The sequence below is a fragment of the Prunus avium genome, chromosome 5, assembly GCF_965620075.1.
Source record: "Prunus avium chromosome 5, drPruAviu1.hap1.1, whole genome shotgun sequence".
Classification (NCBI taxonomy): Eukaryota; Viridiplantae; Streptophyta; class Magnoliopsida; order Rosales; family Rosaceae; genus Prunus; species Prunus avium.
In genome coordinates, this window is record NC_142288.1 from 22,000,874 (window position 1) to 22,026,381 (window position 25,508).

Consider the following 25,508-nt stretch of genomic DNA (forward strand, 5'->3'; position numbering starts at 1 on the left):
GTGTTTAAGTGTTGGCCAATATATAGTTTTGAGTCTTTCACTAAATGAGATCAAAATGGAAGGAAGACAAGAGATGGAGGGGCGGCATAACCTTGGAAGTGTTGGGTTGCTTCCCCTCATTGCAAATTGTTTTTGGAGTGCAACCTCAATTTCTTCCCCTTGCTAATGTTGTTTTTTCTTTTTTAAGTTTTTATTGTTATTTTCAATGATAAAGTTGAGTACTACTAAGTTTAACGGTAAATAAATATATAAAAAATTTAACATGGATCACGTTTTGAGTGTAAGGCTATACATGGTAATAAAAAAAAAAGTGGAAAGTGAAAATAACAAACAAAACAAAACTCTGATGAAAAATGCCGTATGTATGCACATTACACGTCGTATACGCCAGCTGACTGGAAGTTGTTCATTTAACGATCGAGTAGTGGAAAAGTTACTAATGACCAACGTTCGCAGACGGATCGCTGTAAATTTGAAATAAAATTACTTTTACCGCCAGGAAAATCACCCTAAGCGTCTGAGTTAAAATAAAACCAAACGCAACAAGGAAATGCAAGTTTCCTAATTGAAAAGGGTAACAATATGTTATAAATACGCACACATGTTTGCTCTTATTGTCAACTTCATTCCATCTCTCTGTTTTCTTTCTCCCCAGCAACAAGAATTAATCAATTGATTGGTTTTTTAGTTTGATTTCCTTCTGTTAATTTCAACATTAACAATGAAGGAAGAAATTGATCTCTCAGCACTCCTGGACCTTGGCCTTCCTAGAACTAGGGTTAACCCTTCCCCAGAACCAGACCAACTTTCCACTGCCCTCACTATGTGTGATCCAACTTGGAATTACGACACACGCCAGAGAAAAGCAGAGGAATATTTAGACCCTGCTCCTCTCAGATTTGCCCCTCCTAATCCGGAACACGAGAAAGTGTCTGGTACGAATGATATCAACAAGGAATTAAAGAAGAAGAAAAGAAACCAAGCAGTGCTGGATACGGTGAGTCTACAGCCTCAGGATGAGGGGCCTTGGAAAATCAAGAAGACACTGACAGTAAGCGACATTGGAAACTGCTCAAGGCTACTTATGCCGAAAAAATCGGTCATCGACCATGTTATGTGTTACTTGGATGACAAGTTTGCCGAAAGGGTTATGAGCGGAGAGGGCATAGGAGTTATGGTTGTAGACTGCGACACAAACACCGGGCATTACTTGAATTTCAAGCTTTGGGGGTCGGCCGAGTTTTACATTCTCAATGGAGATTGGAGGCAAGAGTTTGTGCACAGGAGAGGCTTGAAGGAGAAGGATAAAATTGGGCTTTATTGGGATACCTCCAAATCCATGTTCATGTTTTCTGTTCTTGAAAGGGCAATCCAATCCCAATTCCCTGCTTGATCAATTTGGTGGGTCTAGTCTAGGTTGTTGTAACTAGCTAGATAGTTTTTTAAATTCCTCAGTTTGAGACATTTGTTGTAAAAGACTTGTGTTTATCCAAGTCCAAGTGAATTCTATGAATCAAATCATACATTTTCCCATCAATGTTTTTTTTTTTTATAATACTGATTTGCTTCCTGTTATAAGTTTTAGTTACACAAATAAAATAATTGTTAGTGAAAAATTACTTCATTCCAATCCAATCTTGCTTTGCTGGCTCCTTTGCTGCCAACGTTGGGGTTGGCAGATCAAGAAACCTCTCATAACTTGTGGATTAATTCCTCAGATGATTTCTGTTATAAGCTTCCTTTTTAGCAGCTGCAAGTGCTGTTATTTCTTCAGAGGAAAAAAAAATGTAAGCAAGGTTTCAAACTAGTACAGGCTAGTTCTTGGTAGAATTTCTACCAATGGAGCAAAGTTTTGAGCAAAACCAGAACCAAAATCCCTTCTTCATTGGAATTTAGGTCTAAACTTTTTTGGTTGCACTTGGTAGATTGCAACACTCAATTTTTTTCATTTAGCTGCTGCTACTTCGAAAACAAAAGAATTTTATTACTCGAATTCATGATGATGCTGGAATTTGGTATTTCGGAACATTAATTCTGAATAATATGGCTAAATTTCTTCAAGAATTCAGGAATCGCTTTACAAACCCAACAAGGAAAAGCAAGTTTTCCCATTTAAAAAGGGTAACAAAATGTCCTGTTTCCAAATCCAAGACTGATTTGGTACAAATCCTTATAAATACCCATACATTCTTGCTCTTATTTGCAACTTCATTCAAAGCATCAAGCACAAAAACTCATATCTCCCTTTCTCCCCTTAAACTAGAATTAGTCAATTGATTGGCTTTGTAGTTTGATTTTCATCTGTTAATTTCAACAATAACAATGGAGGACGATTATGAAACCTCAAAAATGCTAGCCCTAACCCTTAGCCTTCTTAATACTAACCCGGAGCTAGACCAAGTTTCCACTGCTCTCACTTTGTGTGACCCAACTTGGAATTACAACACAAATCAGAGCAAAGCAGAGGAATTAGACCCTGCTTCTCACAATGTGCCCACATTTCCTCCTAATCCGAAACACGAGAAAATATCGGGTAAGAATGATACAAACAAAGAGTTAGCGAAGAAGAAAAGAAAGCTAGTAGTGCTGGGACCTAGGCCGAGTCCCGAGCCTCGGAGGCCTTGGTCCATCAGGAAGATTCTGAAGGCAAGCGACCTCGGAAACTCCTCAAGGCTGCTGGTTCCCAAAGACGCCGCCACGAACCATTTTCTGCGTTACTTGGATGACAAGTTTGTCCAAAGGGTTGAGAGTGACGAGGGATTAGGAGTTACAGTTCAAGATTGCGATACAGGCACAAGGCATCAGTTGACTTTCAAGTTTTGGAGCTCGGCAAAGAGTTACATTCTCAATGGAGAGTGGAGAGGGATGTTTGTGCAGAGGAGAGGCTTGAAGGAGAAGGATGAAATTGGGCTTTATTGGGATGCTTCCAGAGCCATGTTCATGTTTTCTCTCCTTCAACGGGCTTGAATTGGATGATCTAGTTTATTTACCTTTGTTCACATTGTTTGTGTGTCTCTTATTTTGGTTTGTATTTATTTTCAATGAATCACTCTCTTTCAAATTTTTTTTAAAAAAATTACAATTGTTCTATCTACATATCTACCTAGTAAAAAATGGCATTGATTTGTTGTGATGTGAGTAGTGGTCTCATGTTCGAACCCCCATTGCACTGATGTAGTGTGTGTGTGTGTGAAAACCCCCTCCCCTTATAGTTTAGATTATCGCTTATATTACATGATCCAAAAAATACATGATGACATGACTGTTGGTTTCTAGTTATGCCAGTAGGCTAGTAGCCTTAATTAAACTGAGTTAATCTGTATTAGAGCATCCATAATGGGCTCCATAAACCACCTCTTTAGCTAAACTTTAGGAAGGAATTGAAAAAACTCACCTCCAACCATACTCCCTATCCAGCTCCTAAAATAGGGAGACCTCTAGGAGCTCCTAAATCTGAGGAGATAGAGGACTCCTAGTGGCTCCCTATAATTAAATACTATTATATTTTATTATTATTTTAAACATTTATTTAATGATGTCTTTGATTTTATCATCTTTTTTTTCTATATTTTATATTTTAACTTTCCAACAAAACACAAACACGTTTTATTGTTTTCAATTATTTTCGCTATAGTCCGTAGGTGTTTTGCAAAGCACAAGCAATTCTTTATTAAATTCTTTTCGCTGTAGATATTTTACAACAAACAAACACCATATTTTTTAAAATTCTATTCCCTGTAGGTATTTCGCAAAACACAGTCACTTTTTTTATATAATTATTTTCACATGATTTCTGATTTTGAAAGCCAATTCTTTTCCGTGTAGGTATTTGCTGTTTTGTATTGTTTTTTTTGGATTCCATCTCCTGTTTTGTATTGTCATTTTCGATTGTATCTCATGTGTATTGTACTACAAAAATAATTGGTTTTGTAGTTTATTATTTGGCAATATTCATTATTTGAATATGAACATTTTATTGTAAATCAGGAATTAAATTAAAAAAGAAGTAAAGTATTTATGACAAAAAGAAGTAAAGCATTTATGGCTTTCCAAATAGCTTTTTTAAAGAGCTTTTAAAATAGTTTTTTCGTGTTTTTAGCCAAATTTTATCTAATAAATAGAGAGTATTAGGTAGTTAGTAAGCTGAGATAATTGGTTAGCCTTGCATTAATTTCACCGACATTAAAAAAAAAATGGTCTTCAACAAATAATTAATCGGTACCCTAAATAGTCTCTCAATTAGGTCCACCGTCCCCATCCCTCCCTATCCTCTGGCCCGAAATTAAATAAGTGCTGTCCGGAAATGCATCAAACTTCCCTTTGTTCCGGCCCCTAATCAATTTCATGCCTCAAAATACCCTAAATTGGGAAGTGATTTTTTTGGGAAGCTTTTCCATTCCGAAACTGATTTGATCAAAACTCTTTTGTAAATCATACCCCATTCTGCTATTTCATAGCTTTGTAAAAACTTTCTAAAAAGCACAATTTAATTAACACACAAAATTTTCATAGTTACATAATGTTTCACATCCCCCACAAGTTTTCCTAGTATATAAGATATATCATTACCATACGACAACGTATGAGGCGTTGACCGTAATTAATTACCAAGATTTTTACCTTATTTAATCACTCCATTATGCATAATCATATTCACAGGCTATGCCCCCAAAACCAAGCAACTTAGCCCTATTAAGCAATCCCAGCCACCATCTCAACACCTTTACCTATCTTTTCCAAAATAGGGTTCAAGTCTCTAGGGTGCACATTAACCCTGAGGCCATACTTCATGAACAATGTCAGTGACATCTTTTGCTCCACCCGATGGCCCGGAACCACCGTGAGCCGGTGCCTCAACAACACGGCGGCCGCTATTGACTTCATTTGCAAGTAAGCTAAGTCTTTGCCTAGACAAATTCTTGGACCAGCATTAAAGGACACAAACTTGTAAGAATCTTGTACCTCCATTTTTTTGCCATCAGAAGATAACCACCTTTCGGGCTTAAATTCAAGGCAATCTTCACCCCAAATGAACTTCATGCGACCGACTGAGTAGATTGAATATGTGATTGAAGAGCCTGCTGGCACAAAAGTTCCACTTGGCAAAACGTCATCGTTTATTGTCTGCTTTGAGTCTTGTGGCACTGAAGGGTAGAGCCTTAGGGTCTCGGACAACGCGGCCTTAAGGTATGTCAATCGGTCAACTTCTTCGAACACGAGAGGCTCTTTGACCCATCTGGAAGTGTCACTGCCACGCGTCTCCATTAGAACTGTGCAAACTTCAGCGAGGATTTTCTCCTCCACATTTGGGTTTTGAATCACCAACCAAAAGAACCAACTCAGCGCCGTCGATGATGTGTCACGTCCAGCTAGGATGAAGTTGAGCGCCACGTGTTGGAGGAATGTGTCCGAGTAGGACTCCTTTTTCTTCATGAACCGGGACAACAAGTCATCATGTGGGACCCCATTTGAACCTTCTTGCTTGTTCATCAACTCCAGCTTACGTGTGTTGATTATAGTGGATAAATACTGGTCGATGTGTTGGAGGCTCTGGCTCAAGCTGACTTCCATTCCGAGTCGGAGCCATTTTTTGAATTTCCATATAATCTCGGGCAAGATAAAGCGCTGCAGCGTGGCTTCAGTGGCTCGGTCGAAAGAATTTGCGAAGTCGTTTTCGGGAAGGCCCAACGCCAGCGTCTGTGGGTCCTTCCCGAAAGCCAACCCACAAATGTTGTCAAATGTGAGCCGAAGCAAGAGGTCTTGAAGATCCACCGGCTTGGCTTCATTCTGAGCTGTCTCAAGAATGGGGCAAAACCTGAGCTCAATGGCGCGGCTCACCCACCGAGCCATAGCTTGGCGGAGCGTCCGGGTGGTGAATTCCAGTGCGGCGGTCTTACGTTGGAACAGCCAGGTGTCACCATCAGAGTTGAAGATCCCATCACCGAGCAAATCATGGAACACAGATTGCCAGTTGGGGCCCTTGGGGTAGTTGTCAAACCGGAGCTTCAAAATGTGCTCCAAGTTCTTGGGGTCGCACGTGACAGTCACGAGCCCTTGCTTGCGAGCCAGGAAGGGAATGGCGGTGATGCAGGTCTGGTACGTGCCGCCGCAAGAGTGGAGATTGTCTGCGATCCAGTCGTGCATCCGGTTCGCGTTTTGGATCAGGCCCGGCAGGCTGCCCACTAGAGGCCAGACACGCGGGCCGTTCATGGACCGTAAGATGATCTTGAACCACAACAAGTACGCAACACAAGCTGATAAGATCATCAGAGCCGTTGATGCCTCCATCTGGCCACTGATTAGCAAACCCCACTTGAAAATTAAACCACCTCAACCAAAATTAACCCTCAAACCCCAAAGTAATTAAGGTGATATAGGAAAAAGCCACAGCCAAGCTAGAACTTGAAAACCAATGCACGTAAACAAAAAAGAAGCAAAACCAGATCAAAATGGACTGATTAAACAAAACCCAGATCAGATTAATGAAGAAAAAATGAGTTTTAGAGATCTGAGGCTGCCAACAATGTGCATGGCGAAAATGGAATAACTATGGAGGAAGATAACATTGATATATATAAGGAAGAAGAAGAAAGAGAGGCAGTGGCTTAAAGAGAAGGGAAAGGGAAAATGTGACTTGAAAAATGAAATGGACGGGAAAGAGAGGATGGCAATAAATAGGGACCCGAATGGGCTGTTGTGTATGAAATGGGGATAGCACTGTTTCATAGAATGCCACATAAAAAAGTTATCATGTATGGCACGGCGTGATTAGCTAGGAGTAGCAAAATAGTGTTATACCCGTTTCATGTAAGTATTTCTCCTGTTGTGGATTATTGTTTTTGTTTCACACTTTTTTTTCCTCTTTGATTTTTTTGTTTTTTTTCATAAGGTAATTAAGGCCTTACAATGAAAACTCCGCCATTAATTAATGCCAGCAGAAGTCGTTGGACAGATGAGGTAAGGTTTATAAACCCATGAGAGCTAGGGCCACCCCAAAGCTTATAAGTCTATATGGCTATATCCCATATTAATTAGTGGTGCAAATAATAACGTAACGAGCCCTACAAAAAATCATTTTCTTTAACATGCTTACCCTTATGTCGCTCTCTCTCTCTCTCTCTCTCTCTCTCTCTCTCTCTCTCTCTCTCTCTCTCTCTCTCTCTCTCTCTCTCTCGTTCTAGGGCTTGAAGGGAAAATGCTAGGTAAATGCATATGCTCTCACCTAATTTAGAGGAAAGTGCCATTTCAACTTAAATTGTGGCATTGAATGGAGGAGCAGAAGTTATGGAGATTAGTTGAGCAAGCTGTATGTATGTGTGTATGTGTGTTTCCCAAGCGGCTTCTTTTTTTCCAGGCAAAAAAAGAAATCCTAGCTCACCCAATTTAAATAACCTAGTCGCCTTTAGTTCTCCTCCTTTCACAGCACATAGTTAATTATTTATGATTTATGTTGGAGAATAACAAGAGTGAGAACTGTAATGATACATAACTTTCACTCTCTACCTGCAGTAATCACAGTCAAAACCTTCCCTCATTCTCCTTTCAAGTATGACGAATGCAACTGACCGAAAGCAACAACACTACAGACATGGTTTAGCAAAGCATGAAACAAGTAGCTATCTTTCCTTGATATACAACGAACAACTGAACAAAATAGGGGTGGGCACGGTACGGTATGGTACGGTATTGAGCCCGTACCGCTACTGATACCGGAAATTTAAATCGGTATGGTACGGTATGGGATTATCGTTTGTCAAAATTGGTACCGTACCATACCGTACCGTGTCGGTATCGGTACGGTATCGGTACCATTTCGGTACAAAAATGACACAACTAAAAAATGAACCAATTCAATATTCAACATATTCATTTACCAAAATAAGTGATGACTAAGTTACAAATTCAAAGATTCAACATATTCAATTATCAATATCCAAATCCTAATCAACATATTCAATATCCATCAACATATTCAATATCCAAATCAACCAAATCCTAATCAACATAATCAATATCCATTGAATATAACATATTCAATATCCATCAACATATTTAATATCCAAATCAACCAAATCCTAATCAACATATTCAATAGAAAATTATATATCTGAATAGTATTCGGTACGGTACGGTATTGATCGGTACCAAATACTTGATACATCTACCATACCATACTCTATTGGTACGGTACGGTACGGTACCGAATATTGATCGGTACCGAATGAAACGGTATGAAATCGGTATGGTACGGTTCGGTTAGAGTACGGTTTCGGTATTTCGGTTTTAGATGCCCACCCCTAGAACGAAAGCGACAACTGTAGACATGGTTTAGCAAAGCATGGCCATTACTGTTCAGAAACCTACCCAAAAAAAAAAAAAACCAGTCAGAAATCGTTGACAATTTAACTACATTGCGATATTTTACAAAAGTTAGACGACTAAACAATTTTCGATTTAGCAAATGTTCTACCATGATGATCCCGAAAGGTGATCTAAAATATAAGGTAAAATAATAAAATTGTACTGTCCATTATGAAAATTTTTGTATAGGACAAGTCCTATTTTTCAATTTTATTTTTCTCTTGCTTAGATTTTCTATTTTGTTTTTCTGTAATTAGAACTAGCTGGTTTGGTTGGGTGGGCAACCCCATACATTTATTTGCAACGCACCAGCTTTTACGGCGTCACTTTATCTCCAAGCACAGTTGCCATCAATCCATTATGGTGGGAGAAAAAGCCATCCAATAATATTTTTGATTGTCCTTTTCCTCCATATAATAAATATAAGACTCGAAGATTTTAAGAAAGTTTAATGCAAATATTATAGAGATTTTGCTGACCTAACTAATAGAACATTAAATACTACAAATAAAAAAAATTATAAAATAATCAAACTTTTCACCGTAATTTATCGAATAATACACGTATTATACTCGTCCCATGTTTTGTCAACTATGGAGGCTTCTAAGTAAAAAGTTCTATATAAGAAATCACGGAGTGAAAATGACAAATTTGGTGGTGATAGGAACGTGACGATTTAAGTGACCTAATGAAAGAAGGCACTTTGTCATTAATTTAAATTGTCTGCACCGAATATTGAATGCATAAATGACCCAAATTCAATATTAAGTTGAAAATTGGCCTATTAATTATTAGGTCTCCAAAAAAAGAAAAAGTTGTTTAAAGAGTAATGTCATATGGATCATACTTATACAATTTACTTTTCCTCGCTTTCCTTAATTTAGGTATATGCTCACCGCCCTCTTAAAATCATATCATGTATTAAATTTTAAAATTTTTTAAAAAACTAACAATGGCTCAAATTCTGGATTTAATACTTTACTAGGCTCTTGATACGCATGGTGATCAAAATGAGGTTATACGATAATTCAATCTCGTGCTATTCTACACATCGTAAGGTACAAAATTATCATGTCTAGTGTTTAATCTTTGATAACAATCCAAACCAAATCATGCATCGGTTTATCCATAAGAAATATTTTCTTGTCAAACAATCTTGTGTACGTTCAGACAATCCAAATTGATAGTTTGAGAATATAAATGTGGCTACCAAGAGCAAAATGACTAACAAGCAGATGCAGACATGCATACAAGTGACTAAAATTGATCACACACACAAGTTCAAAAACACATGCATTGCAACTTTCATAATTTCAAACTGGTCATGAATCAATTAATCATATTTGAACGTGTGTCGTGTTTTGTAAATCTGTCAAGGATTTGGTTGCTTTCGGGAGACCTTGTGCCTCATCAAATCTTTTCTCTTTAGTATTTAGTGCGTCCCCAAATAATTGTGTCGTAGGGACTCTAGGTCGCTAGTCTCCCTCCCAAGGGACCTCAAAAAGTTCATCTTTTTCATTTTCCAAGACAGGCATGATTATTTCTACTTTGGTCGCTATCTGAGCTGGAGATCGTACAAATCGTGACATACTTGAGCGATATCATGTATAAAGGGTAATGGTTTTCCCAATTTTTTTTTAATTATAAAATGAAGTGTAAGTGGATAAAATTTGAATGGAAAAATCACCACTTTATATAAAAATAAAAATAAAGGGTCATGACTTTTGGATTGGTATTTTGGTTTTTTGTTTTTGTTTTAGTACAAGCAATTGGGGGTTTCAAATCTCTATCCACATGGGTAGAATATTTTTACTTTTTTTTGTTTTAGTACAAGCGATTGGGGGAGAGGAGTTTACACAAGTATTGCCAAAATATGAAACCTAATATGAGAATATTTGTTTGTGGGAATTTTCTGTGTATTCTTCTCCTTGTAGTAGGTCATACTTATACTACAACGGAACTTTAATGAGCAAGTAAATAATAAATTCATATTTCTATTTACAATAGAAAATCATGAATTAAAGTAAATCAAATATAATTATAATGCGAATCTTAGGTGTGTAAGGAAAGAAAGTCAATGGTCCACAAGTCACGCCAACACTCCCCCTCATGTTGGTGCATAGATGTCGGCAATGCCTAACTGGTCTAGTGAATTGTGGATCTCTTTACTGGAAATTGTCTTTGTCAAAATATCTGTCAATTGATCCTCGGACCTTACGAAAGGAAACATAATCACTCTAGCTTCGAGCTTTTGTTTGATATAGTGTCGATCTACCTCAACATATTTGGTGCGGTCATGTTGAACTGGATTCTGTGCAATAGCTATTGCAGCCTTGTTGTCACAAAAGAGATTCATTATAGATGTAGGTCTATACCCAAGTTCAGTAAGCAACCTCTTTAACCAAATGAGTTCGCAAATTCCTTTGGTCATGCCTCTGAACTCGGCTTCTGCACTGGATAAGGCGACCACCTTCTGTTTCTTGCTTCTCCATGTAACCAAATTACCTCCCACGAATGTGAAGTAACCGGATGTGGATTTCCTATATGTTATACTTCCTGTTCAATCTGAATATGTGTAACCATCAATATTCAGATGACCATATTTTGAGAACATAAGTCCTTTTTCAGGTGTAGACTTCAAATATCTAAGTATCCAAAAAACTGCATTCATGTGGTCTTCATTCGGAGAATGCATAAATTGACCGACGACGCTCACTGCATAAGCAATGTCTAGCCGAGTATGAGACAAGTAGATTAATCTTCCCACTAACATTTGGTATCTTTCTTTGTTAGTTGAAACTTGATCCGAGTATTCTCCAAGATGATGATTCTGAACAATAGGAGTGTCTACAGGTTTGCAATCTAGCATTCTTGTGTCTGTCAATAAGTCCAAGACATATTTCTTTTGAGAGAGAAATATGCCTTGTTGTGATCGGGCCACCTCAATCCCCAAGAAATATTTAAGTCCACCTAGATTCTTCATCTTAAATTCAGTAGCCAAATAGTCTTGTAGTTGGGATATTTCATGTTTATCATTCCCAATAATAATCATGTCGTCAACATAGATTATTAAAGCTGTTACCTTCCCTTTCTGATGTTTCAAGAACAAATTATGATTTGAGTTACTCTGTCTGAAACCATTGTTCTTCATTGCCATGGCGAACCGTCAAAACCATGCACGTGGTGATTGTTTCAGTCCAAACAACACATTTTGTAATTTGCATATTGTTCCAGTCTGAGTAGTATTATATCCAAGAGGAATGTCCACATACACCTCCTATGTGAGTTCTCCATGTAAGAAGGCATTCTTTACATCAAACTGGTGTAGTGGCTGTCCAAATTAGCCGCGAGGAATAATAAGACTCTAACTGTGTTCAATTTCGCAACTGGTGTAAAGGTTTCTTCATAATCTACACCATAAGTCTGTGTGTACCCTTTCACCACAAGTCTTGCCTTGTATCGCTCGATAGACCCATCAGCATTGTGTTTTATGATAAACACTCATCTACATCCAACAGTCTTTTTTCCTCGTGGTAAAGTTTCCAGTGTCCTAGTCTGATTCTTCTCAAGAGCTTTCATCTCTTCCTTTATAGCTTAAACCCACTTAGGATCTTTAAATGCTTCAGCAACCTTGGTTGGAATATGAATAACATACAACTGATGCACAAAGCCCTTGAGTGGTTCAGACAGCTTCTCAGTTGATACATGATTTACAATTGGATACTTTGATGTCTTTCCAATATTAGGTGAAGAACAATTTGGTGGCTTTGCACGATTCTGCCTGAAAGGTAATTGGTATCCAATAGATTTATCCTTTAAATTCACAAGTGTAGTAGGAGTAGTTACCTCAAGGATATTCTTAGGGGATTGGTATGTTGGTATTGTTGAGTTAGAGTTGTTGTTCTGCATTGTCTGTAGGTGTGGGACTCGGATTAGAAACATATTCGCAGGGATCAGGTGGGTCAGACGATTGATCGCTTTTTGGCAGAGAGTAATCTTGTGCTCCAGACTCGAGACGATCAATCATTTCTGTACAGAGGAGAATTTCTTTGTTTTCCAAGTTGCTCCAATTCTGCTCTTCACTTCATATCTCTCCCCGAAGCGTAGAATTGGATGATGAGTCATGGAAGAACATCTCAGATTTCAGAAAGGTCACATCCAAAGTGACATAGGTACGTCGGGTAAGAGGGTGATAACAACGATAGCCTTTCTGATGAGTGACATAACCCACAAAAACACAACGAAGCGCATAGGGATCAAGTTTGCTACATTGATTTTTGTGGAGATGAATGAAAGTCACACATCCAAAGATTCGGTGTGTGAGTACCAAAACAGAGGGCAGGGGCCCGTGTTGCTCAAGCACTTGTAAGGGGAGTTTTAAAGGACAATACACTGGAAGGCATGTGGTTGATCAGGTGAACTATGGTGACAATAGCATCATCCCAGTGATGGCGAGGAACATGAGCGCAATCAGAAGTACTCGAGAGGTTTCAAGAAGATGTCGATTCTTTCATTCAACAACATTATTTTGTTGTTGTATCTGAGGACAAGTCGTCTTATAGATAATTTCATGTTGTTTGAAGTAAGCCTGAAAGTCATGATTGACAAATTCTACACCATTGTCTGAGCGAAGAATATGTATTTGAGCATTGAACTAAGTTTTCATTTGTTTGTGGAAGAACTTAAAATGAAAAAACACTTCGTTTTTATTCTTCAGCAAATAAAGTCATGTCATTCGTGTACAATCATCTACGAATGTGACAAATCATTGAACGCTAGAAGGAGCAGTGATAAGTGTAGGTCCCCAGACATCAGAGTTAATTAACGTAAACATAGTAGTACACTTGTTTGTACTCAACGGATAGGGCACACGGTGACTCTTGGCCAAAATACAAGTGTCACATGTGAAGTCAGAGTTCTTGAAACCTGAGAATAAATCTGGTATAAGATGCTTCATATAACTAAAAAACGGATGTCCCAATCGACGGTGCCACAACCAGATTTACTTTTGTTTACTATCAAAGGGATGCGTCACACTATTAGGCATGCCTGGACTGAAGTCATCTACATAATATAGCCCCCCTCTCTTAGTAACACAATCAAGAATCTCCTTAGTGTGAATATCCTGAAGCAAACAAAAACTCGGATAAATGAGTACACAACAATTCAATTGTTCAGTAAGCTGACTAACGGACATCAATTTATTGGATAAAGATGGAACAAGTAAAGTATTAAAGAGTGAGAGAGAGGATGAGAGTGCAACAGTGCCACCTCCTGTCACAAGATAAGTAACTCCATTAGCGTTAGCAATATAAGTTCGTCGGGGTTATGTAGTATTCAGAAAATCTTCAGGATCAAACATCATATGATCAGTTGCACTGAAATCAATTATCCAGCTCTTGGAATCAATCTTATCCGAAGTATGAAATCCATAACCAATACCGTTACTGGTCGTATCGCGTTGTGTTCGATCTTTGAGAGTAGCCCACCATTTGGGGTAGCCATGCAATTTAAAACAAGTTTCACGAGTGTGTCTTAGATCACCACAATATGCACAATCTCGTCCATGTGTCGGGGTCGTTAGTCGGGAAGTCATAATCTGTGCAACGAAAGATGCATAGGATACAGGTTTAATAAGAATCCAGATCGGGATATGAGCCTGAGTCAGGGCCGGAGTCGGAGTCGGAGTCGAAGTCGGGATCTGGGTCTGAATTAGAGACAAATTCGGAGTCAGGATCATCATCGGAGTAAGGGTTGGGGTCATCATTGGAGTCGGGGTCAGGCTCATCATCAGAGTCGGGGTTGGGGTCGAGGTCGTCATTGCCGTCGTCGTCGTCGTCGTAGTCGAGGTCGAGATCGAGGTCGTCAAAATAAGATCCTGATTCAGGATCAGGTTTGGGGTCATCAAAATAGGATCCTGATTCAAGATCGGTTTTGAGGTCAAAGTCTGCATCTGTAGGAGCTGAGCCACATAAGCACTCTCGGCTATGGTTGGTTGAGAAGGAGAGAATGAGTCGATGGTGCTACCTCCATGAGGGTTGAAATAATCATCAACCCCCTTAGCGGCGGCGGGGGTTTGAAACTAGAGTCAACAATTCCAACATCGTTGCTCTGATACCATGCTAAAATATGAAACCTAATATAAGAATATTTGTTTGTGGAAATTTTATGTGTATTCTTCTCCTTGTAGGAGGTCATATTTATAATACAACGGAACTTTAATGGGCAAATAAATAATAAATTCATATTTCTATTTACAGTAGAAAATCAAGAATTAAAGTAAATCAAATATAGTTATAATGGGAATCCTTGGTATGTAAGAAAAAAAAGTCAATGATTCACAAGTCAGGCCAACAAGTGTCACTTGAGAATGGGAATTTCAAACTATACAAATGAAAGTAGAAAAGCTCAACTAATTAAATTATAACGCTGCTAACTTTGGTTTTTTGTTTTAGTGTGTTAAAGAAAACAAAGAAACATAAATGGAAAATGGTAAAAATGAAAACTTCGGAAATTTTTGTATCGACTATTTTCGGTGCATTTAAAACCTCCCAAAGTATTTGACTTTCAAAATGCAATTCTAGGTAGGGGACTCGGGGGAGCTAGCAGCTAATTAACTAGTGGAGCCTTCTAAACATTATCAACTCGGATGGGACCAGGGTGAGGGTTTGCAACTCCAATAATAGAGCTTTTTACTCTATGTCAATACTAGAGTTTCTAGCATTTGTATTATCTCCTCAACTGAGCATCTAGCATACAATTTTTCATCGATTATATATTATTGGAGTTTCTTAGGATCCATAAAGTGAGAGGTATCCTAGTTTGTTATGGCACATACACCTATTGAAGGACATCCTTTTACACATCATTCATCACTTCACATCTATTTAAGTTGAATCTAGTTTTGGACATCAACAAGAAACCTGATGAAATCTTAATTTTGGTGAAATTTAAAAGACTTGATAAAGTTTACAAGTTTAGGCATATTCATAAAAATTGTGTTATTCAATTAGGATTTTCGTAGAATCTATGAAACTCATGCGATATTGAGGGAGGGGGAATTTCAACACAGGGCGTTGGGTACAATTTTTAACCACTTGAGCTACAAGAAAGGATTTGAACACGAGACCCCATATGTAGTTTTTAGTCACTTGAGTTACAAACCCCTTACATGAACCAATATTTGATTTTAGTTGATACATAGTCACGTTTTTACTTTAAACATAGCACCAACGGCGCATTTTAAGTCATTTTTTTCACTTTCTTACACTCATGTTTCTACATTGAAATAACACCAAATGTTTATACTAGTTGGCCTTTTTGAACATATATGCTTGATTTTTTAAAAACTTCGTGGAATTCGAGAGAGTTTCAAAAAACTCTGCAAAATTCTATCGCTTAAAAACCCCTGTAAAAATCCATATAAATGTTGAATCCACTGCAACTCAAGTATATATATACACTGAGGAACATGAGGTACCTAAACTGGAATTTAGAGTCCCTTAATAATTTTCATACGAAGAAAAAATACACATCGAATTAAAAACATCCATAAGTTTTTCATTAATTAATTGTAGATTATATGCTCTTATATAGGCACGGCTCAGCCTCGAAACCAAGGACCACAAGAACATGTGATGTTGGAGATGCAGTCCATGGCAGTCAAGCCCTGTAAGCAAGGCAATCAGCCTTACTCTAGCAAGAAGGAAAAAAACACATGTTTCTCATGATGTCTTCCATCTTTTCAACAAGGTTTCCTTTTCTTCAGCAGATTCTAGTGGACGCTCCACCTTCTGTTCGAAACGTCGTTTCAATAAACCCTTTTTTCTCCATCCCTTCAAGCTTTTCCTGCAAAGTTTGTGAAAACCTAATCAGCACCTGCCACCTCTTACCAAGCACCTGAGTTACTTGCAGGCTCAAGCTCCCCATTTGGAAGAACATGCATTTCTACAGAAACTTACAGCGAAGCTCAAAGCTGTTAAACATCTATAATTAAAAGCATAGCCCTTCCATATTGCCAAATGTTTCTGTTTCCTGCACATATTTTGTTCTGATCTGCTAGGTTAAAGAAGTACCCGGAATTCACTGATGGCCTCCCTGTACATGTTCTGGGTAGCCAAACGTCTAGTGTCTCATTTGCTTGAGTCATCTTTGGATAAACAGATCAGCATCCCACATATCACAACCAGTCTAGGATGCTTCTAATCATATTGTAATGGAAGTCCATGAAGCATTTGCTGCTATTTTTTGTACATATTTTTTGTACACAGATGACACGCCGATAATTTAAATTATAAAACAAGGTCATTGGCACTAATCGAATCCTAAAGAGAAAATTGCTTCCTAAGAGTATGAGCTGGCAAAAACATGTGCCTCACCCACTAGATTCAATCAAGATAATATAATAAAATGCAAGATAATAAACATTAAGTGTGGAGAACATATGCAGACCCTCTGAAAACAACTAGAAGCAGGACTTTTTGCATAACTACATATGTGAATGGAACAAAGAGATCCTTTGTAATGTTGAATAAAACCTTCAATGCAGCCATAACAATTTGTCTTTTCCTACTAACCCAGTCATCTCTAGAACCTTTCGGGTCCACAACCACAATTCAGGCTATGAACAAACGCAGTATATTCGTTCCTTGTTTAAGGATGGGATTTTCAGTCTTGAACAGTTGTTTGAGAACCCGAAATCCCTTAGAATTTATAGGCCTTCAAAGTTCTGCCCAATATACCATTCTGACTTCCATTGAATTGAAGAAGAGGATTTCTTCTATTTCTGTGGGTTGACTAACTTAAAGATATCAAAATTTTGGAGAAAGAAGAAATCTGCATAGGAAAGTTTTTATGAGGCAAGTATAAAGTAAGAATGATAGCATACCTCAAGCATCATAACCCTTGATTTGTGCCGCAGAACCAGAACATGCTGAAACTGTTAACACTTTTACTCAAGCAGCAATTATCAGGGGCCAAGTACTTTCGATTCTCTAGTTGGCCTGAATTTTGATAAAGATGTCAACTAGAAGGCTTTCTATCATATTTACATTCTCACAACTAGTGACACACCTGATCAACAAGCTAAAAACCTCTCTATTTCCAAGCCAACAATGAGATTGGCCCCTGAGCTACCACTATTTTACGCCACGTCAGTCCATATCACATGTAAGAGCAATCTCAGAAATAGTCTATACAATCTTATAAAGCATTGAACTTTGTAAGGCCTTAACATGAGATAGGCAGAGCGAGGCAAGCTGACAATTTGGTCATTTTTATTTTAAGAAACTATTCAAGCTTCCAAAATACGAATCTGCAGTTCTTTGTGCCTGCAATGCCCAAAGAAGTATACTGAAGAACAGAGAAAAATGCTACAAAGAATATGACAGGGCTTACATACAAATTAATTAATAAATAAAAGACACCACAACCACATGCATCACAGGTTAACTGGAGGGAGCATGTTGTTAAATTAGCAAAATAAGATGCACAATATCAGTAGTATTTATCATCTGAGCTAGTGCTTAGGTCCTGGTGCCTCTTAGACTGGCAATGGCACATCCCAAAAAAAAGCCAAAGAGGAAAATGCAGAACATGCATCCGCAACTGTGGTGCCTCCAGCATCTCCCTTTTTCCCTTTTCAACCAGCTCCCTTTCATCAAAGCTTCAACAACTAGACATTAATAACTACTAAATAACAAGGAAACATCTAAAAGAGGGCACAAAGAATTGTTGAAATGTTTAAAGTTAAACACCTCTGAACAGCCAGATTACATAGAACAAGCCCATCTTCAATAAATAATACAGAGAAATTGAAACTTGTCAATGAAAGTTCAGTAGAAGAACAAAAGGGGTAAATACTAAACAATAGTTGGAAACATCAACAATATAACTTTAACTCATTAAATTCTCTGAATAAATCATTTATAAACAATTGATAGACATGCTAATTAGCACACAAAAGAATGAGACTTGACAAGCTACTCTTCATTTACAAACAAATCAATCTACGAAACAATGTTACAAGAAAATGTGACTGATTCTGGATGATATCAGTCAATTTAATCCCCCATCTACCAATTCCAACCAAATTCTTTTGGGATTAAAATCCTCTAGCTGAATTCTGCCAGACCTCAACAGTTTGCTGATCCTTCCGGGTCATGAACATCTTGTTCCCTCCAAAAGCCATGTTGGTTATCCTGGAACCTCCCATATCCTTCATTCTCCCCATTAAATTCTTCCTGAAGAGCCTGTCATCCTCCATCCCATTTTTACTGCTCTTCTTAGAGCCCACCACTACCTCTGACCATAGCTCAATGTTGCCTCCCTTACTACAAAACACTTGGCTTCCATGGCTTTCAATCTTGCACCCAGAACCTTCCTTCTTCCCATTAACCACTTTCTTCCTTTCATCAAGAGGAACCCATGGATTTTCTGCACCAATATTTCTCAAATCCGCAAAGAACATCCCGCCTGTATTCACACCAACTTTGAATATTGCTGATAAGTTATCAGAAACTGTGACATCCGAAAAGCAATCAACATTCTCTTTGATTTCCCAAACTACATTCCCAGACCTTGTATCCCAAAATTTAATGTTACCCAATACTCCTGAAGGTCCACTGTGAGACCCAGACGCCATTAACAGACCATAACCCGAAACCCAATTCAATTTCGTGGCCGGTATTGCTGAATTAATCTCGGCACCATAAATTTCATAATGACCAATCTCATTAACAGGGCTCAAGCTATTTAAATCATAAACCATAATGGAATTTGAGTTCCTCCGAGCTGATTCAAAACTAGCGAAGAGAAACTCAGGTGAGGACCCAATTCCTTGCACTGTTGAGCCAGTCTTAGTCACATTCTCCCAATTGAGAGTCTCCTTCACAAACCCGTTTTCAAGGTCAAGAATTTGGAGCCCCGAGAAGTCAGTTGCCCCCACCGCGGCCAACCTCGGCGATATCGCTAGCATCGAATCGACGGCGGTGAATTGGGTTAAAATCGTCGACTTTTTCCTGAGCGACCAATCAAAAGACGTGATTTTGCTGCCGTGAGCTACATGGACCGAGCCAAACGGCGTCGTGGCAATTGCAGACGGCGAGTCTCGGCCATTCAAGGGCAAAATCAACGACTTCTCGAGGTTAAAAGCATCAAAATGAGATGGGTTCGATAGCGAATTCATCAAAAACGTTTCGATGCCATAAAATTGGGATTCGAAAATTAGGTCTTGCAGGTCTAAAGCTTTGGCCTTTGAGGGCAAATTACCTGTTCTGAGAAGCGACAGGAGAATCGAGAAGAGCTCCGGGTCTCGATCAATGAACGGCGGAGCGAGTCGAGCTGAGGCTGACTCGGAAATTCGGGAGAAGAGCGAGTCCGGGCCGGCTAGGTTTAGGGTTTGCTTGGTGGTCTGGAAGAGCTGGCCTCCCACGTCTATGGTCGCTATGTTGGACTCTGACTTGATTTTCTTAAACCCATTTCTGGGAAGCGCCGATTCTGCTGAAGGTGGCATGAATTTGAGCATATTTTCCGAATTGCCTATGTTCCTCAAACACCCAGAAATGAAAATTGGTTAGAGGAGAAAAGGTTAGGATCGGAAAATGGGAAAAGAGCGGTGGCGGTGGAGGTTTCAGTGGTGGTAGAGGAATGGGTGTTGTATATAAAGGGTTTGGAGTTTTGGGCCAAAGAGAAAAGGTCGCTATGAAGCTGACTACTTCTAGAAGGTCATACCGCAGACGTTTTCTGATTTGTGGTCAACTAAAGGAGGTGGTAAAATAAAAAATTCCGAAAGTCTAAATTTTAAATTTCTAATTTCACCATATGTTTCGGCTGTGTTCACATGTGAAGGAAGTTTCCTATTGGAGGCATCGAAGATTTGCAAGTGTAGAGGTCAATGAAGAGGGGCAAGAGGATCTTGGCGGCACACGTTGTTTACTTGGGCAATTTGGTAATTTGACTTGTTGTTTGGAATAAAAGAAAATAGCTGTTGGAGCCGTCCAACTTGGACCATGCAGTGAAAAACCTGGTTTGGTTTGATTTGGTTGGAAATAAATTAAAAAAACAAAAAATAATGGCAAGTGTTGTTGGTTCAAAGTTGAATTGAAACTCAAACTAGCAAGAATTTTGAGTATTGACCAATTTGCTCTAACGAGCTTTCTTATTCTCCTAACATGAAAGTAATGGGACTCTTCCCATCTGTTATGAGTTGTAAAGTACCAGCTTTTTCCCCTGGAGAGGGGAAAAGCATCTGCTTATCGAATATGCCTTCTAGAACGGGTATTATATCAATTCAACGGTTCTTTTTTAAAGAATTGAAATCGAATCAACTAACTTCTAAACTCCTCTATGCAAGTCATAGAGTCTCTAAATTATCAAGGTTTATGCAAATTCGTGGTTTAGAGCTCGTATGCGAGTGATTTTAGGAGGACTGGAATATAATCACTTCAAGTGATTTTGAGCTCGTATGCGAGTGATTTTAGGAGGACTGGAATATAATCACTTCAAGTGATTTGAAGCGATTATGGGAGAAGCGAATCACTTATAAAACCACTTAGTGACCTCGAATTACAGGCATAAAGTGACTACAAAATGTCATGGTTTGCTGAATTTTATAATACAATATAAAATGAGTTTCAGCGTGCAAATATACATGAGTGTCATGAAGAAGATTAGCAGTTGAACCGGTAAACAACAACATACCCTGTATATTCCATAAGAAAAGTCATGAAGCAAAGAGGGGTCAAAGATAAACGCAACAACATTATCAATTAGCAGTCCACTATTATTTATTAATGTAATCCTTCTTATCTACTTCTATTGTAATTTAATATAATACATCAAACCCATTAACCGTCCAAAAGTTGACACTAATCTCTGTGATTTTATACTATCCATATCCATACTTTGTCTCTGCACAGCTTCTGAGCTTGAATTCCAGGTCACCATGTACAAAAACAGCCTTAGACCCGGCTCAGTCATCCTGTAAAAGACTTTCCAATCTAAAACCCAAAATTTTGTCTGTAATTTGAGGCCAGTGTAGCATTAGTTTGGTCCTTGATGTCAGTCCAGTTTGGAAAATTAAAACCCATGTTGTACCTCAAAATTCGAATTCAAATGCTCCACGGGATAGGGAGGCATCAAGTGAGATGCATACTAGCTAACTAACACCCGGCTGCATCATAGGGAAGAACGACCAATTCTTTGTCGGGCCATTCTCCTTGGCATCAGCCTTCTCATTTGCCCACCAGTCAGAGCCAATAGAGTTACCAGAATCTCCTCCATCTGGATTGGCAAAATTAAATTCCTTGACAGAACCAAGCGTGATGGATCGCTGCTTCTGATGCAGTGGTACCTCCTCCCCATCCGCCACGGCTTTTTCTGCTGCATAATTGGATGTCTCACCAACAGGGCAAATAGAACTGCTTACTACTTTACTTGGATCTTCTTTGCTTTGGGCCTTCTCTGCATCTTCTAGAGATGTTGATACAGCTTCAGCTAATGCCACTGGCTTCATTTCCACGCATCTGATAACTTCTTCATAACTTAACTCAAACGAAACTCTGTGGTTGATGGAAATATCATTATTTCGACCTCTATTGTTTGATCGTGGATTTAATACAACCTCAGGGGTTTGAGGCTTTAGAAGAAAACCATCAGAAGATGTGGACTTTGCACCATCGGGGGTTACAGAACCAGATCCTAGTCTTGAACCCCAATCACGGGTGGAGAGAATGTCGAGGTTCAAGAGCTTGGGAGGATCACCTGTTCGGAACTCCAGAAAATGATGACCACGAGCAGCAAACTCAAGGTCAGGGAAAGGAGAAGAAGTACCAGAACCTGAGATGCCCGAACTTGGTGATATAAGCTGACCCACTGGGCTTCCAGGGTAAAGTTGGTAAGATTGAAATTCATAGTGAGACAATGGGAATCTCTGACCACCTTCACCGTTCCGGAAGTGAGGATCAAGCAGCTGGGCAAATGGAACCTCAGGTGATGAAGGTGTAGTCAAATGAACAGACTCAGGAGGAGGAGTAAAGGGAGCAGTTGATGGCTCAGTAGTGAAGGTTGAGAAAACGGGCGGTGAGACCAACTGGGTTTCATGAGCATAAGGACCAATAGCGAAAATTGAGGTAGGGCCACTAGGGGAGTACATGCTGGCAGTGAGAGAGAAAAAACCAGCTGGTGATTGTGTGGCAGAAGGAGGTTCTGATTGAAGAAATGATGCAGGAGAGGACGGAGGTGCAACAAAGGGAAGTACAATGGAAGGTGTTTGGATTGGATTTTCAGCTCTAGAAGCATCACCTCCACGATCTGTTGTTTCTGGGACAAGGACAGCATGTCCAATTCTCTTTTTGTGTCTTGGAAATCCAAAACACCAATACATGCTCCACCAGCTCCCCCATCTTCTTTTCTGCATTTAACCAAAGCTCATGATTAAAGCAAACCTTTAATACAATAAAAACAGCATCAGTTCTCTACTCTGACGGTAATTACAAACAATTTGAGTCAATTACAGAAGATCATTTCAAGATGCCAAATCCAAATGGCTGTTGGGTCACCGAAGAACAATTTCTATTCTCAACTTTAAGTGAGATTTAATAAGCATTTGTGGTTCCTTTTTCCTCTGCTTTTATCAATAAGATAAGATGCACATCTGTTTGACCTTTTACTCATTTATCTATCTTTTTTTTTTCTTTTTGTTTACTTTTTCATCAACAGCAATATCCCTTTCCCTCCCTGCCCCTCCTGTCAATCTTGACTCATTTCCATTGCAGAAGCTCGATAATTATCAATTAAAGCTGAGACTCCCAATGTTAACTAAAAACTTTGTTCTCTCTACCTAGCTCTGCCTCCAATACAATGACAAATTGTAATTCAGAAGGAAACTTTTTTCTTTTGTTTGCTTTCTTGTTTGTTTCTTTCTTTCTTCATTTGGCCGTGAGTGAGAACCAATGGAAAATCACTCCAACATTCCCAAGGAAAATTTCTTGTCACTTCTATGATCAAACGGCTCAGTGATCCTCAAAACTAACTTAGTCACCAAAGCTACATACTTTTGCATAAAGCAAGTCAACTCTTAAGAGACAACCCACCAGAATTCTATGAAAATTTTCACTTTCAGAAGCAGCTCAATTAATTTCCAAACCAAATTTGCCTAAAACGTAGCTCCAAAGGAATTAAACAGTACCCAGTTCATAAAAATCCAATCAAGTCAAGAAAAACACAGATTTGCAGAACACAGCTGGATCTTAAATCTCTCACAAAAACAGAACAACAAAAAAAGAAGCAAAATTTAACAAGACTAAGATTCAATACTCGAACCATCATCCAAACAAGGTCAAATGAACATATCAGAATCGACCACAAAGAAAAAGATCACATTTTTGGAAAAATTTACCTTAACGGTGGCTTGAGGCACACGGTTCTCGGCGGCTGCGATCGCAGAAGCAGCTGCGTTTATAGTCTCCAAAGCGTTGTTCCCAGTTCTCAAATCTCCATTCACACGTCTCATCTCCGTTTCTCTCTTTCACCGGAAATCGCCGCTTTTCATTGGACTTCCGAATCCGGCCGAGAAAAACGTCGAATTTTCTCGTGAAAATTGAGCCAAACAAACAAAACAACCCAAAAGCTCGAACAGCAAACGAAAGCAGAAATCTTTCTTCTTGCTGAGAGAGAAGAAAATTCTGACTTCTTGGGATTTCTCGAAGATGAAAGCGAAAATGAAAAATATGAATCAAAAATCCGTATTTTGAGTCTTCGAGATTTAATTCCTCTTACTGCGTCTGTGTCTGCGTTTGCTTGTGCGTGTGTTATGTACAAAAGAAAAATAAATATATAATTTTGATATTTTAGCGAATATTATATTTAATATTTGGCGTGACTGGTTTTGAGGTCAAACACGGCAATGACTTTGTTTTGTATGTGATTTTCGAACACCCCAAACTTTAGCTTAAGGTTTATATATTCGATTATATTAGAACTAAGGGAATCTTAAATTTACTGTAATACCCCTGCTGTTGTAGTTGTGTTTTTTTTTTCTTAGTGTCAGAAAATGGAATACAACACAAAATCCCAGCTACAACTACTTACTAGTGATCAAATCTAAAGGCAAAAAGGCTGGTCCCAACCCTGAAAGATTGTACGGAACGACTAAGAGAGGCTAAAGAATCTACTATGAAATTCACTTTCTTTATACGCATGATTGAAGGAGATCTCCTCAGACGAATTTACCAAATGATGAATGTTGCGAATAATTGTACAAATACTTAAAGGTAGAATGTAATCCTAATATGCATTTACTAGGAACAACAACTTCGAATATTCTTTATTTAAAGCGCAAATTAACCCTACTTTTAAGGTTTGACCCACATCTAAGCACGCTAGTTTTGCCCAAATTTCAAGCACCAGCATAAAGAGGAGAACTTGAACAATCTCAACAAAACCAAAAGGGTATTTCAGCATAGATGTGATGCACATCATATGTTATGTCCATAAGCAACAGTAATTACTGGTGGGGGATGAGGGCAGTTGTGTCAATTGTTGTACTACAAGGACAATTAGGGATGGTGTTAGTTGGACATTAATTAGTTATTTGTTTTGTTCAAGGACAGAAAAGGTTTTAGAGGTATTTTGTCAAGGTGTGAAGTGTGCACGTGTGGCCATCCAGTTGTTCTTGACGCTGATGATGGCTTTCGTGCGCAACACCAACAGCCCCCACTGCCTAATGAGAGTGGGGCCTACGTCCCAAAATTCTCCCCCTTTACCCGCCACTTTAAACTAACTTGCACGGTTGGTGCATCTCTCACTTACCCTCCCCTACCCTTTTTTTAATGCCTTTACTTCCTACGAAGAATCTTTTGGGAATTTGATGCCCCAAAGAGCCATAAAAGCCACCCCCTTTCCTCACATAACCAAAGGGTTAAAGGCCATGTAACTCTCATGCAATGGCATATCCAAGATTCGAAAGCCGATTAGGTGAAATTCACATTAAAAATTCATCGGTACAAGTGAATTTCAATAATAAACATAAAAAAATACACAAAGTTAATAGACGTAATGAGCATTACCCTCAAATGCATATTTATACATAAATAAAAACTTATGAAAAATAAAAACAAAATAACAATGCAACACAAAAATAATAGCAT

At 38.7% G+C, this 25,508-nt stretch overlaps 5 protein-coding genes across 5 annotated transcripts; 2 read left to right on the forward strand and 3 right to left on the reverse strand.

The window, feature by feature from the left end:
- Positions 1-721: 721 nt before the first annotated feature.
- Positions 722-1,393, forward strand: LOC110762529 (B3 domain-containing protein At5g26805-like). The gene has a single exon (XM_021965181.2). It carries the CDS (start codon positions 722-724, stop codon positions 1,391-1,393), a length of 672 nt encoding a protein of 223 aa, XP_021820873.2.
- Positions 1,394-2,322: 929 nt separating this feature from the next.
- On the forward strand, positions 2,323-2,967 carry LOC110762486 (B3 domain-containing protein At2g33720-like). The gene has a single exon (XM_021965132.2). It carries the CDS (start codon positions 2,323-2,325, stop codon positions 2,965-2,967), a length of 645 nt encoding a protein of 214 aa, XP_021820824.2.
- Positions 2,968-4,422: 1,455 nt separating this feature from the next.
- Positions 4,423-6,647, reverse strand: LOC110762492 (cytochrome P450 86A22). Its single transcript, XM_021965139.2, has one exon. The coding sequence runs from the start codon at positions 6,286-6,288 to the stop codon at positions 4,693-4,695; it is 1,596 nt and encodes a 531-aa protein (XP_021820831.1). The 5' UTR covers positions 6,289-6,647; the 3' UTR covers positions 4,423-4,692.
- An 11,582-nt stretch (positions 6,648-18,229) lies between these two features.
- On the reverse strand, positions 18,230-20,049 carry LOC110762517 (BTB/POZ domain with WD40/YVTN repeat-like protein). Its single transcript, XM_021965169.2, has one exon. The coding sequence runs from the start codon at positions 19,883-19,885 to the stop codon at positions 18,464-18,466; it is 1,422 nt and encodes a 473-aa protein (XP_021820861.1). The 5' UTR covers positions 19,886-20,049; the 3' UTR covers positions 18,230-18,463.
- Positions 20,050-21,045: 996 nt separating this feature from the next.
- LOC110762510 (uncharacterized) lies at positions 21,046-24,183 on the reverse strand. Its single transcript, XM_021965158.2, has 2 exons — positions 23,759-24,183; positions 21,046-22,771 (listed from the first exon to the last, which is right to left on the reverse strand). The coding sequence occupies exons 1-2, from the start codon at positions 23,870-23,872 to the stop codon at positions 21,518-21,520; spliced, it is 1,368 nt and encodes a 455-aa protein (XP_021820850.1). The 5' UTR covers positions 23,873-24,183; the 3' UTR covers positions 21,046-21,517.
- Between the last annotated feature and the right edge of the window lie 1,325 nt (positions 24,184-25,508).